Source organism: Canis lupus, chromosome 9, assembly GCF_003254725.2.
Source record: "Canis lupus dingo isolate Sandy chromosome 9, ASM325472v2, whole genome shotgun sequence".
NCBI lineage: Eukaryota > Metazoa > Chordata > Mammalia > Carnivora > Canidae > Canis > Canis lupus.
This window is the reverse complement of record NC_064251.1, coordinates 2,492,774-2,505,653: the sequence shown is the minus strand read 5'-3', so window position 1 is coordinate 2,505,653 and position 12,880 is coordinate 2,492,774. Positions and strand designations below refer to the sequence as shown.

Sequence of the window (12,880 nt, the reverse complement as noted above, 5' to 3'; positions counted from 1 at the left end):
CAGTTTGTGCAGATGTTTGGGGCCCCCGGGAGGTACGGGTGGGGTCTCAGGAGTTCAAGAGGCTGCTGCTGCCTGGGCCAACCCTGCAGGCCACTGAGCTGCTTCCACACCTGGCCTGGCCGCCGGCACCAGGCACATGTGGGGAACGGCAGGACGGTTCCACAGCCTCGAGATCTGAAGCAATTTAGGATTCCCCTTTTCCTCCAGTGGAAAAGGAGGGCTGGGACAGGCTGCCCTTCATGAGACGGGTTCTAAGCAATGAGAACTGCACACAGCCTCGGGGTCTCTCGGGTCAGGATCCCCGGGTGGGGCCTAGAGGTCAATGTTTGCACTGCGCGCCCAGGGAATTCTTAGGCAAACCGAAAGTGCAAGCGCCCTAACTGTGCTTATTTTTACTTGGGGTCTGATACCTAAACACCCTGTGTCGTGTATACGTAATATTTATCCACTATGTACACAGAGGCAGCATCACATAACATGGCCAGTGAGTAAGTCACACCTCAGTCTTGCAAATGTGAGGGGACCTGGTGGAGGACAAATCATCACATCCAGTATTAAGGACTGTGCAGTGTATTTTTTTCTTTAAGATTTTATTTATTTATTCACAGAGAGAGGCAGAGACACAGGCAGAGGGAGAAGCAGGCTCCCTGGGGGACTCGATCCCAGGACTGGGATCACACCCTGAGCCGAAGGCAGACGCTCAACCACCGAGCCACCCAGGCGCCCCCAGATTGTGCAGCGTATTATTGTACATCCGCGTTCACCCCTCGCAAACCACTGGCGGTGTGTCGGTGCACGTGGCAGTAGGTACTCCTCGTACAGCTGCCCTGGAGCTGCTTTGTAAGACCAACTCGTGTGACTTCGCTTTAGCTGCCGAGGTGCCAGCCCAAGGGGTGCCAGCTTCATCTCAGTTCCTGACTTCCGTTCACTTGGGAGTGACACCTCCCGTCATTCCTTGCTCCAAGTCTCTGCTTTTCCGTTCACAGCATGAAAACATATATCTGTTCTTAGCGAGACTTCAGGCGTCAATGAGTTAATTTTTGTCACTGGCACTCTCGCTTGCATAGAAAGCAAATGGCACCCAACAAAGTATTGGGTCTGAATGTCCTCCTCTATGCCTGTATTTGTAATATCTTTCCGTACATGTTGCGAACATTCTCGAATGTAAGAAAGCATACATGGGAGTATACGTAAACTATTCATGTCTCAGGATTCATTCAGGCACCTGCCTTCCTTTTGCTGGCAATGTGTTTAGTCCTGTCCCAGGCATCCCTGTGGACCTGGACTGCCCGGTATACATGACCACTAGCCACACGGGACTATTTAAATTTCAGTTACTAAAGGTTAAATAAAATAAAAAACTCAATTCCTCAGTTGCACTGGCCACGTTTCAAGTGCTCACAAGTAGCTACAGATGGCTGGCGGTGAACGCACACGCAAGAGTGCAGATACAAGGCACTCCCACCATCTCGGGAAGTTCTCTTAGACGGCGCTGCTAGACTCTCCAGACCTCTAGCTAGTCATGCCGGGATGACAGCAAATGCTGAGTAACTCTTTGTTGAATGAACAGGAAAATAATTAGTTCTAACTTGTCTTAATAATTCTTAAATGTGACAGTCGGTGACAGTCAAAACGGAAGACAGAAGCTGCGTTAGCCTAAACCCGTGTTTTGACACAATTGGATTAGCTGGAATTATTCCTCCTTTCTGCCTACTTCCAGTTTCGTTTTTATGGAACACATTACAGATTTTGGATCAACCCTCACCCTATTTATCTGCTAATTTAACTCTAGTCAAATCTGTCATATGTGTTTCTCCAAATAAATTATCTAAACATTATTCCACCCAAACTGGATACTCGCAGTTGAATAGAAGAGGTATGCGTTCAACTTTCCAGGAAATTGATTTTTTTTTAATAGGTTGGGATCAAATCCTAGACAAACTTATTTCTTAGGGCACGAAAGAATTCTCCTTCCTAAGCTTCCTTTCCTTGGGGGGGGGGGGGGGGGGAATTAAGCAAGTATCCCAGGGAACCATATGAAACTGGAAATTCCAAGGCGAAATCCTCACACCCAAGACAAATTCTGCAAGGAAACCTGAGTTGAAACCGATCCAGCTATTTTTAGGATTACAATAAATAGACCTTCGGCTTCAACCCCACAATTTACTGCCTAGATCCAGAAGACAGGGACACAGAAAGAGTTGGAGATTATAAGCGATGCTCTGCTTATAACCAGGATTGCAGGTTTCATCCCCAAATAAGGGTTCTGGGCTGCAGCCCCTCCAGAGTGAGCCTGCATTTCCACCTCCAAACCCCCAATCCAGTGTTCCCTCCTTCCTGCCTTCCTTGAGAACAGTAGATACTGCTCTCCTAAGTTTGCAAATGTCACTCCACAGTCTCTCCAGGATAGCAAATGAATGCAGCACATTTAACCAAATAAAGTGGAGAACATGCCAGCAATGGAAAGATGGGCTCCTGCAGGTCCCAATTTTCACAGCAGGCGTTTCCGTTAAAACAACAACAACAACAACAACAACAAAACACACTTCTCTTGCAGAATCTTTATAAACACGGCTTCAATGATCAAAAATCACTTTTAGACACCTCCCCCCACCCTCGGCAACAAGAAACAGACGGCTTTCTGATGTGCTCAGCAGAGAGAGCACTTCGCAGCTGCGTTCAAAGGGAGAAGCAAAACCAGAAAATGGATTTTCATTGAGTTAAAGTGTCTCGGTGCGGGAGGAGGGGGGAAAAGTGAAGCCTGGTACACACATGTCCTTGAGGACACGTGGGATTCGGTCTGCTTTAGGGTCTAAACGATGTAAGGTGTGGGGGGGGGGGACTCGCTCCGTGGATACGGGTCTCAGCAGAAGGGAGGCAGCTGCCCACATGAGCCCACACGGGGCTGCAGGCCACCCCGACCTAAAGGTCTCCTTGGGGTCGCGTGCCCTCCGGAGGGCACCTCGCCGGATCCCGGCGGGCCCGTTAGAGACCTAGCCCTCGGCCAGGACCGTTTTCCCAAACCTGCCCCCAGCCCCGCACTCGTTTCATCAGACCCGAGGGAGGAATTAAAGGTGCGGTTGGTCTCTCCCTCCGAAGCCCCGGGGCCCGGGCTCCACTCCTCCCAGCGGGAAGAAAGAGCTCGCCCTGCATCGGTGCATGCATCGGTGCATTCTCCTCGGTCGCCTTTGGGGGGACACGGCCAGGCTGCTCCCCGCCCCATTCCTCCCTCCCGCGCCCGGGCTCGGTGGGCTCCCGCGCAGACAGGCCAGTCCGGCCCCAAACCGGGGAGCGCGACCAGGGCGGGGCCCCGCAGCAGCGCCCCTCGGAGGCCGGGGCAGGAAGCGGCCCGCTTCCCCCCGTTCGGGCCAGAACAATGGCTTTTTGCCCGGAAAGCCAAGTTCGGAGGAGGCCGGGCGCGCCCCGGCGCTCGGAGGGGGCTCCAAGCGGGGCTCGGCGGGCGCCCCCCGTCCCGGGCCCGAGCCCCGCTCCCTCCCCCTCGGGGCGCCCGTTCCCCCCCGCCCGGGACCCGCCGCGCCCCCGACCCGGCCCGGCCCGGCCCCCAGCGCAGGGCGCGAGGCCGAGCCCGCCGCGAACAATGCGCGCCCCGCCCCGCGCCCGCCCCCGCGCGCCCATTGGCCGGAGGCGCCCCGGGAGGCCCGCGGAGGCGGCGCGCGTGCGCGGGGCGGGCCCTGCGCGGGCGGGGGCGGTGCTTTGTGTGCGGCCGGCGGGCGCGCGGCGGCGGCGGTGCGGGGCGCGGGGCGCGGGGCGCGGGCAGCATGGAGGAGCTGAGCAGCGTGGGCGAGCAGGTCTTCGCCGCCGAGTGCATCCTGAGCAAGCGGCTCCGCAAGGTGCGTGCGGCCCCCGGCCCCGCCCGCGCGCGCCCGCCCGCCCCGGCTCACGCGCCCCTTCTCTCCCGCAGGGCAAGCTGGAGTACCTGGTCAAGTGGCGCGGCTGGTCCTCCAAGTGAGTCCCCGGCCGCGCGGCGCCCGCCTTCCCGCCCGCGCCGGCCGGGCCCGGGACGGGGACGGGGGCGGGGGCGGGGGCGTCCGCGCGCTGGGCGGGAAGTTCGCGGGGTCCCCGCGCGCTGGGCGGGAAGGGGGCGCGCAGCCTGCGCGGGGCCGCCCTTTGTTTACGGGGCGCGCGGACACCCCGGGAGCCCTCGGCCCGGCGCCCCCCGCGGGGCGCGAACCCCCCCCCCCCGTCCATATTTCGCCCGCTGTAACCTGAGCTTTCTATTGATGGATGGAAACCCTCCTTTTTTTTTCCCCCCCTTTTAAAGTAAGGAAGGGGACTGGGCATCCCCGGAAGGGGCTCTGTTTACAGCCGCTTCCCCGCCCTCCCCACCCCCCGCTCGGCTGCCTCGGCTTCCCCTCGAGGACCTGGCCCGCGCCCGCCTGGGCGCCAGCACATTGTTCCTCCCCTTCCCCTTCGGGCTGCGCCCCTGCGCCCCTCGGCCTTCCCCTCCTTCCCCTTCCCCTTCCCCTTCCCCTCCGCGCGTCCTGGAGCAGCCTTCCCTTCCTCGCTGGATCCGGGCCAGGCTTTGGGGGCTTCCCTCCCGGCGACTTCCCATTTTATTGGGATTTGTTTTCCTCCCAGGGGGAGACCGTGGAGATTTCCTGAGGCCTTATGTTAATTGAGGGTTGAGGTGGTAGTTTCCCTTGGAGTTGAGGCGCAGGGGCCTTGGCCTTGAGGCTCCCGGGTCTCCAGGAATTCACCCTCCCGCTGTGGGATTTAGGGGAACTGTGCCATACCCCCCCCATGCCCTTGCACCAGTGGGGATCGGAGGGCGCGCTGGGGTGGCCACATGCCCGATGTTGTCCAAAGGGGCCTGTCATTGCCTGGTGTTTCTTGACGCCCTGCTTTTTGCTTTTCCAGACACAACAGCTGGGAGCCAGAGGAAAATATCCTGGACCCAAGGCTGCTCCTGGCCTTCCAGAAGAAGTGAGAAAGTTAACCAGCCCTCGTGGGAAGGGGGAGAATGTTGGGGAGAGCGAGGCCCGTCGCATCGCTGTTCAGGGCCGGGCTGGCCTTCCAGGGCTGGGGCTGGGGTCTGGGCATCCAGGGTGGACTCCGGGGGCTCCTGCGCCATGGCCCTCGGCGGAGGTGAAGCAGGCATCAGGGTCCCGCAGGAGTTCCTTCCGGACGTTCCTTCAGCTCGCCAGCTCCCTGTGTCCGGAGCTAAGAAGCCACTTTCTAGGTCTTTCCGACAGCCAGGTTCGCAAAAATGAACCTTCTCGGTTCCTTCATGAAGAGTTCTAGCTTCTCCTGTTGACCTTTTCTGTTGAGTCATTTGCACTAATAAAAACCAGGATGGCAGGTTCACCGTAAAAATGGTGGCCTGGCCGCCCAGTGCTGCCTGAGGGTGCTGTTGAGCAAGAGAAGGCCCAGAGAGGTTCCTGAAACAGCACAGCAGAAAGCTAAGCCTCTTCTGGTGGGTTCTGTCCTAGGAACAACGCATTTATTTTTCTTGAGGCCGTAAAGCAGGTGGTGCTGAGGGAGCACCCTTGCCGGTCTCAGGGGATAAGTTTGCTTCTGTGATTTTAGATGTCACCTCTAATTTTAGATAAGAGAGTTGGGGAGGCGTGGGGTGGTCTGGCTGACGTCATGGGGAAGAGAAATCAGGGAACGTGGGTGTCTCCCTTCCCCTGTGCACCCAGAAGACACCCCCGCCCCCAGAAACTAGTAGCTGGCAGTCACATGGTTGGTGTGTGAGGGTGACATTTGTAAGTAAGGGCAAGTCTGAGGTTCAAAACCTGCGGGTCGGGTTAATGTGTTAGCAGAGGAGGCCTGTGAGATGTTCCTGCCCCTCTAGGAGACAGGTTGGGGGCTGCTTCGGAAAGCATGAACTGTCTGGTTGTACTAATTGGATTCTTTAAGAGATGGCTTTCCAGGCCTCAGCGGGGTGATGTTTGCCCCTTTTAATTACTGGGAAGCTTCTCCACATCAGCCCCTTCCCCAGGGGTAGCCTGAAATACAAGCTTTCTCTGGGGTGGGGCTGGAGGCAGCTTGCTTGGCTTCATGGCCCTGAGTTCTGGGAGCTGATGAAAGGTGTCCTACCAGAGGTGCAGGTTTTGAGCTGCAGCTACATCGGGACCAGGCACCTCCAAAGACTTCCATCTAGAGCTCAGTCTAGAAATAGGGGTTTTAGAAAAAGGAAGGGGCGGGGAAGATGAGGGCGCCAGGGGTACTGGCTCTGAGAAGCCAGCCCAGAGTGCAAGACGGGACCAGAGCCTTGGGTTCCCTTGACCCGGGTTCATGGACTGGTGAGGATTTTGTGCACCCTGGAGAGGCAGAGGCTGGGGCCAGTGGTCCTTGTCTCCCGGCCCAGGACTCTTGTTTGGAGCAGTGGGTTTGGACCGTGTGACCACAAAGGCTCCTTCTAGTGGGCTACACCCTAGAAGTTCCACAAAACATTCTACCTGTGGAAAGCAGCCAGGATTAGCACAGGGCTGTCTGGAAAGGAATCTGAGAAAACCGGAGAATTGCTCCTTTCACAGCCTTGCTGGAATTTCTTTCACTTGTTTTTATGCAAATGCAAATGAAACAGGTTTTTAAAAAAAAAAAAAAAGTATTAGAAAGAAGAGGGTCTGGATGTCTGCTTTGTGTATGGTAACCATGGGATGGGTTTTTGCAGTGGAACTGATCGGAAGCTAGGGCAGGCCCGGCGTGTTGGGTGTCTGAGGCCCTGGGGGTCGTGTGGTGGGAAAGGGTGTGCGCACTGGGCTTCTCCCACCCTGATTGGTGATCGTCTTAAGGGAACACGAGAAGGAGGTGCAGAACCGGAAGAGAGGCAAGCGGCCCAGGGGCAGGCCAAGGAAGCACACGGTGATGTCCTGCAGCCGGCACTCCAAACTCAAGGTGGGTGGCTGCTGGCCCGACTGGGCTGCTTTCGTCGTGCAGCGTGCAGAGTGGAAGGCGGCAGGCAGCAAGAGGGTTGAGGGCTTTGGGGAACGGGGATCAGGCTGGCTCTTCCACGGAAGGTCTGTCCTTGCTCAGAAGACCCTGGCCTTCCGCCTCTTCCTTGCTTGTGGCTCTAAGCCTCTGCCAGCAGAGGGCCACAGCAGGCCCCAGCTCCCCCTCACACCCTCCCCCTGCCACCAGGAGGGTCCTGCTGTGGCCCATGCCCTTGAGAGCTGGTTTCTTATTCACTTGGCGTCCCTCCTGCACTCCTGTCTGGTGGACAGCAGGGTCAGACTTGGCTGCCGACTGCTTCCTCACTGTTGGTGGCTCACGGGAACAGAAAGGAACAGGAAGCGTGCACACAGTAGGTGCTCACAGGGACACACACTTGGGGGCCGGGTCATGGCCTCAGTCTGGGATGTGTCTTGGATTCCTCTCTGGAAGGCACTGCCCCAGGATTGTGAACCCACACGTGGTGGCCAAGAGTTCAGTCTCTTACAAAAACCGCTCTTCTGGAAGCTCTTAAAGTCTTGCCTTCAGGCTTGTTGGCTGGTCCACACTGGCCTGCTCTTCACAATCTTCCTTTTGAGCAGGACAGTGGGAACGGGGGTCAGGGGAGTGGGTTCCTGTGTACTCAGGCTCTCCTCCCCGGGGGTGACCAGTGGGGACCACAGAAGTGGCATCAAGGCGGTGGGCCTGGCTGGGCAAGGAGGCCCGGAGGCCTCAGGTATGATTGGATTGTCCCTCACATCAGGGAGCCCACACCGCCTCCATCACCCTAAAGTGTGCCTTTGGAAATGATGGCCCAGGGAGAAACGGGAGGGTGCACTTAACCTGCTTTTGGGGGGACGCCCAGAAGGCAGGAGGGCAGCAGTTTGTTTTCCTGTGTGCCGGAACGTTCTGAAGGTCAGAACCTTCAGAAGTGAGAGGACCGAAGCAGGATGTGCACTTGGCTTTAGGTTAACAAGCGATTACGCATGAAGCATCGTAAGCTTTGCGCTTCCCTTTCCGAGTCACCTGCTGAGGAGCCTGGAGCCAAATTCATGTCCCCCTTTGAGGCCGTAGTATCCAGGACGTGACCGTGCATGCTCTTCGTTTCGTTGCTCTGCTCTGATTTCACAAAGCACCTGTTCTTTGTTCTGCTTTTAACTGCATTTCAAGGACTCTCATAAGGACTTTTTACGTCTCTTCTGGAACAAGGGGGTGAGAAATCGCTCCCTCCTGGCTGTCTTTCTAGTGTGGCAGCCACCAGAGGTTTCAGCTTTGAGGGGTCCGGTGCCCCGTGGACCGCGGAGACCCGGCCTTAGAGACAGTGACACCCTCTGTGCTCTTTCTCTGCAGGAACCCGACGCTCCCTCCAAATCCAGCAGCTCCTCCTCTTCCTCCACGTCTTCTTCCACTTCCTCAGATGAAGAGGACGACAGTGATTTAGATGCCAAGAGGGGTCCCCGGGGCCGCGAGACCCACCCAGTGCCTCAGAAGAAGGCCCAGATCTTGGTGGCCAAACCGGAATTGAAGGACCCCATCCGGAAAAAGCGAGGCCGCAAGCCCCTGCCCCCAGAGCAGAAGGCGGCCCGGAGACCCGTGAGCCTGGCCAAGGTGCTGAAGACTGCCCGGAAGGACCTGGGGGCGCCGGCCAGCAAGCTGCCCCCACCGCTCAGCGCCCCCGTGGCAGGCCTGGCAGCCCTGAAGGCCCACGCCAAGGAGGCGTGCAGTGGCCCCGGTGCCATGGCCACCCCGGAGAACCTGGCCAGCCTGATGAAGGGCATGGCCGGCAGCCCCAGCCGGGGCGGCATCAGCTGGCAGAGCTCCATCGTGCACTACATGAACCGAATGAGCCAGAGCCAGGCCCAGGCTGCCAGCAGACTGGCGCTCAAGGCCCAGACCGCCGGCAAGTGCGGCCTCGGGCTGGACCTCAAGGTGAGGACGCAGAAGGGGGAGCTGGGGTTAAGCTCCCCAGGAAGCAAAGTCCCAAAGGCCCCCAGCAGTGGGGCTGTGGAGCAGAAAGTGGGAGGCGCAGGGGGGCCCCCCTACATCCACAGTATCAGCAAGGGCCCTGCTGGGTGCCTGGGCCCCCAGCCTGCACCCACCCAGGAGCTGAGCCTCCAGGTCTTGGACTTACAGAGTGTCAAGAACGGCACAGCTGGGGTGGGCATGGTTGCCCGCCATGCCACGGCCAGCAAGGGTGTCCCTGCCACCAACCCAACCACCGGGAAGAGCGCTGGGGGTGGCCTCGCCGGGGGGAGTGGGGCCACCGTGCCCTCCGACACTAGCAAGAGTGAGAAGCTGGCTTCCCGGGTGGCAGCTCTGCCCACTTCTGCAGGCAAGAGGGACTGTATGAAGGGCAGCGCGGCCCCCAGCAGTCAGGAGGGCCATACAGCCCCCGGCGACGCCCGCAAGTTGGCCTTGCCTTCAGAGCTGAGCGCTGGCGAGGAGAGTAGCTCCGACTCAGACCCCGGCTCCGCCTCGCCACCCGGCGCCAGACAAAACCCATCAGTGTCGGTTCAGACCAGCCAGGACTGGAAGCCCACCCGCAGCCTCATTGAGCACGTCTTCGTCACCGACGTCACTGCCAACCTCATCACGGTCACGGTGAAGGAGTCCCCTACCAGTGTGGGCTTCTTCAACCTGAGACATTACTGACACCCTGTGGCCACCCGGCTGCCTGGCTCTGGCCTCTGGCTTTGCTTTGATAACTGCCCTGCACCCCAGGCCCTTTCCAGGGGCCGGGTGGCATCCAAGGGCAGGCTCGGAGGGGACTTGCCCTGGCCCTGCCTGTGATTTCAGGTGGGACAGTACCTTGATGCCTTGCCGAGGCCTGGCCTTGCCCTCGTTCCTACCTCTGGGCCTTTGCTTCACTTCCCACATGCCTCAGGAAGTCCTCCTCCTGTGTCTCTGGCCTGAAGTTCCTCAAGGCCGTCAGGTTTGCTGTTTGATCTGCCCTGCCTGCCCTGCAGCGACAGGGTGGTGGTCAGCTCTGCTCTGGATTTCCAGGGGGCACGGCTCGTAGAGGAGGGATCCAGGCTGGTAGTCCCTGCCCAGCAGTGGGATGGGAGCAGGGCAAGGCCTTGACCTCTCTAGGGCTCAAGTTAGGTTTTTACAAGAGGGCCTGGGGTGGGGGGCAAGTAAGGGGCCTCGCCAGTCAGAGCTCCCCTTTAGGACAGTGCCCGACGGCTGAGGACTGGGGGCCTGGATGGAGGAGGACCGGTGCTGGCTGGTGGGGTGCTCAGTGCCCTGTAACCCTGGTTCCGGTTAACAACTGCAGCGCCCCTGGGGTTGCCCTGGGAGTCACAGACTGGGAAGGGCTGGTCCCAGAGCTGTTTCACCTGGAGCCTCCACGTTTGGGGGGGGGAGAGGGGGCAGAAGCAGAAGGGGTCACTGTCCCTGCCCTCCTTTCTACTTTTTTTTTTTTTTTTTTTGCTGTTCTGTGCAAGGACAGCTGTGGCCCCACACATGGCCCCAAGAGCCCCTGGTAGGTGGGGGTGTGCAGGCAATTGCTGGAGTAGATCCACCCTCCCAGGGCCTGCTGGCTTCCAGCCGTCGTGTGGGTGTTCGGTGCTGCTCCCACCCATGCCCACCTCTGCCCAGGATGGGCACTGCCTCTCCCTGACAATCCCTCCCACCTTTGGGGGTTCTGAGGGCCCCAGAAAGGCCAAATCTACCAGCCCAACTACCCCCCACCCCCACCCCGGCTGTCTGGGAGCTGCCTTGTATGGCTTGGGGCAGGAAGGTGGGTCAGGGAGCCCGGTCACCAGGTCTTTGTGATGCCAAAAGAAAAGTGGAGGTGGGGTTGTCTTCTGCCTCAGCTCTTGGTGGAAGCCAGCCAGCAGGTGTGGCCGCTCCCTTGGTCCTGTTGCCTTGATGGCAGGGGAGCCCAGGCTTACCGAGGGGTGGGCCTGCCAGACCTCCAGCCCCCTAGCCCCTCATCCTCCTCGCCAAATAGAAAGAGATGGCTTTTGTACGTCTGAATCCATTTCAACAGCGTGCCTTTGGGGACAGATACGTGTCCAGGACCTTGTCAGGGGTTCTCCAGGTGCAGCTTCTCCGTCTCCTGCGTGGTGGCTACACGGGGCAGCAGCCGGAGGGTGCCCATCTTGGCATACCTGAGGGCTGAGAGTCCAGACAACCAGGCTCAAACTGGAATGTGGGCAGTAAAGGGGAGAACTGCCCCAGGAGGCGGGAAGAGCTGGCAGGTGACTGCACAGTCTGGAAGAAGGCGCCCAGCACACTGGGCCACAGACACCGGCTCCCCGTCCAGCTCTAGACACCCAGATGCACCCTGGCAGTGGAGATGGGGGCTCCTGTGGCTGCCCCCACCAGGCAGCCAGGTTTTGCAACTCCCCTTCTGTCTTAGGCTGCAGAGCCAGGCCCACAGCAGCTTCCGGAGCCCTGCGGGCTAAGCCTGGGTTCCTGCGGGCCTCTGGACACACGTGTGTCCGCGCTCACCTGCCGCCCTCAGCAGCCGGGTCTCCGAACCCCCACGCGGTGCCTTTCTGTTTACCAGCTCTTTCAATCCCAAAGTTGAATCTGCAAACACCTTACTCCAGCCACTTTGCCTTCTCGCTGTGTTGTGGTTTCTTTGGTGCTTGGGACTCCATGTGGCTTCTGTTTAAAAGGGTGTGTGTGAGCGTGTGTGTGTGTGACTGTCTTTGCTGAAGAGTTGAATGTCATGTTTACCAATAAAAGTAGTACTTTTTTTATTTGCTGCTATGTGTGCGCGCGCGCGCATGTGTGTGTGTGTGTGTGTGTGGCGCTGGGCATCAGCCACATCGGAGACCCCTGTGTGTGTGTGTGTGTGTGTGTGTGTGTGTGTGTGTGTGGCGCTGGGCATCAGCCACATCGGAGACCCCTGGTCTGTTCTGCGGGGTTACCCACATGGACTGCATCACGGTGTATACTGAATGGGTGTGTGAATCCTGTCGTGTCTTTGTTTGCTTGCAACGGATAGGAAGAAGTGGCCAGCCAGTCCGTCCTTTTCTTAAGAGGGTTGGACATATTTTTATATATATTTTTTGGTACCAAAAAGAGTGTACCTTGATCTGGTTACGCTCAAAATTTTGACCTGACTAAGAAGGCTCTGGGCCTGGAGGTTACACGAGGGGGGGATGGGGAGGAGAAACGGGGAGGACCAGAGCTTTGGACCAGTGCCAATGGCTGGCTTGATTTGTGTTTTTTAATTAAAAAAAAAAATCATTCATGTATGCCACTTCTAATTGCTTTAAACTATGGCTGTTTGTTTGCTTTTTTAAAAGAGAGGGAACAAAAGTGAAGATGTTATTGCCCCGGGAAGCCTGAGATCTTTGTTGAAGCAGGGCTGCCGCCCAGCCCCCATATTCAATCAGGACCTGCCAGTTGGAGAAAATGCTTCCCCCAGGAAGCCCGCCATGGTTGGGGGGAGGGGTGGGAGGAGGGGCGAGGTAGTGCCTAGATGACCAGATTTTTGCTCAGTACATCTTAAGATTCTGTTGTTTTTCTAGTATTTTTGGAAAACTAACACTAGGCCTAGGTTGCAGGTTTTGGGGGGTTTTTTTTGTTGTTGTTCTTTTGACGTTAATTTATTTTGCAGGGGAACGACCTTAGAGTGAGCGGTGTCAGGTTTTTGTCTTTGTTAACTTTTAGTATATCAATAAATCTTTTCTTTAACTTGTCAGCCTGGTGTACGTGATGCTTGATGCCCGGAAACAATAGTCTCTTCGGTTGCCCTTTCCTGAGGCGAAGTACTCTGGATGTGGCCTAAAGCATAGAACATCCAAGGCTTCTGGAAGCGGTTAGCCCCTCTCCCAGAGTGCGAGCAAGCACGGAAAAGGTGTTTTTTTCTAAACAAAGGTGGGGTTGGTTACAGCTGTGAACCCCTGCACCAGCATTCATAAAGGGTGATTTGGCTGTGTCTGGAGGTGGTTTTGGGGGGCAGGGGTAAGTGTTGCTGCTCCTGGCATCTAGTGAGCAGAGGCCAGGGAGGCTGCACGACATAAACTCA

At 57.8% G+C, this 12,880-nt stretch overlaps 1 protein-coding gene across 2 annotated transcripts; it reads left to right on the top strand.

Moving 5' to 3' along the window:
• Nucleotides 1–3,711: 3,711 nt before the first annotated feature.
• Nucleotides 3,712–12,553, top strand: CBX2 (chromobox 2). Of its 2 annotated transcripts, XM_025468228.3 has the most exons (5): nucleotides 3,712–3,851; nucleotides 3,923–3,966; nucleotides 4,879–4,944; nucleotides 6,759–6,861; nucleotides 8,245–12,553. In XM_025468228.3, exons 1-5 carry the CDS (start codon nucleotides 3,780–3,782, stop codon nucleotides 9,544–9,546), a joined length of 1,587 nt encoding a protein of 528 aa, XP_025324013.1. In that variant the 5' UTR covers nucleotides 3,712–3,779; the 3' UTR covers nucleotides 9,547–12,553. The 2 variants fall into 2 exon arrangements, with proteins under 2 accessions (XP_025324013.1, XP_025324014.1); XM_025468229.3 differs by lacking the exon at nucleotides 3,923–3,966.
• The last annotated feature ends 327 nt before the right edge of the window (nucleotides 12,554–12,880 follow it).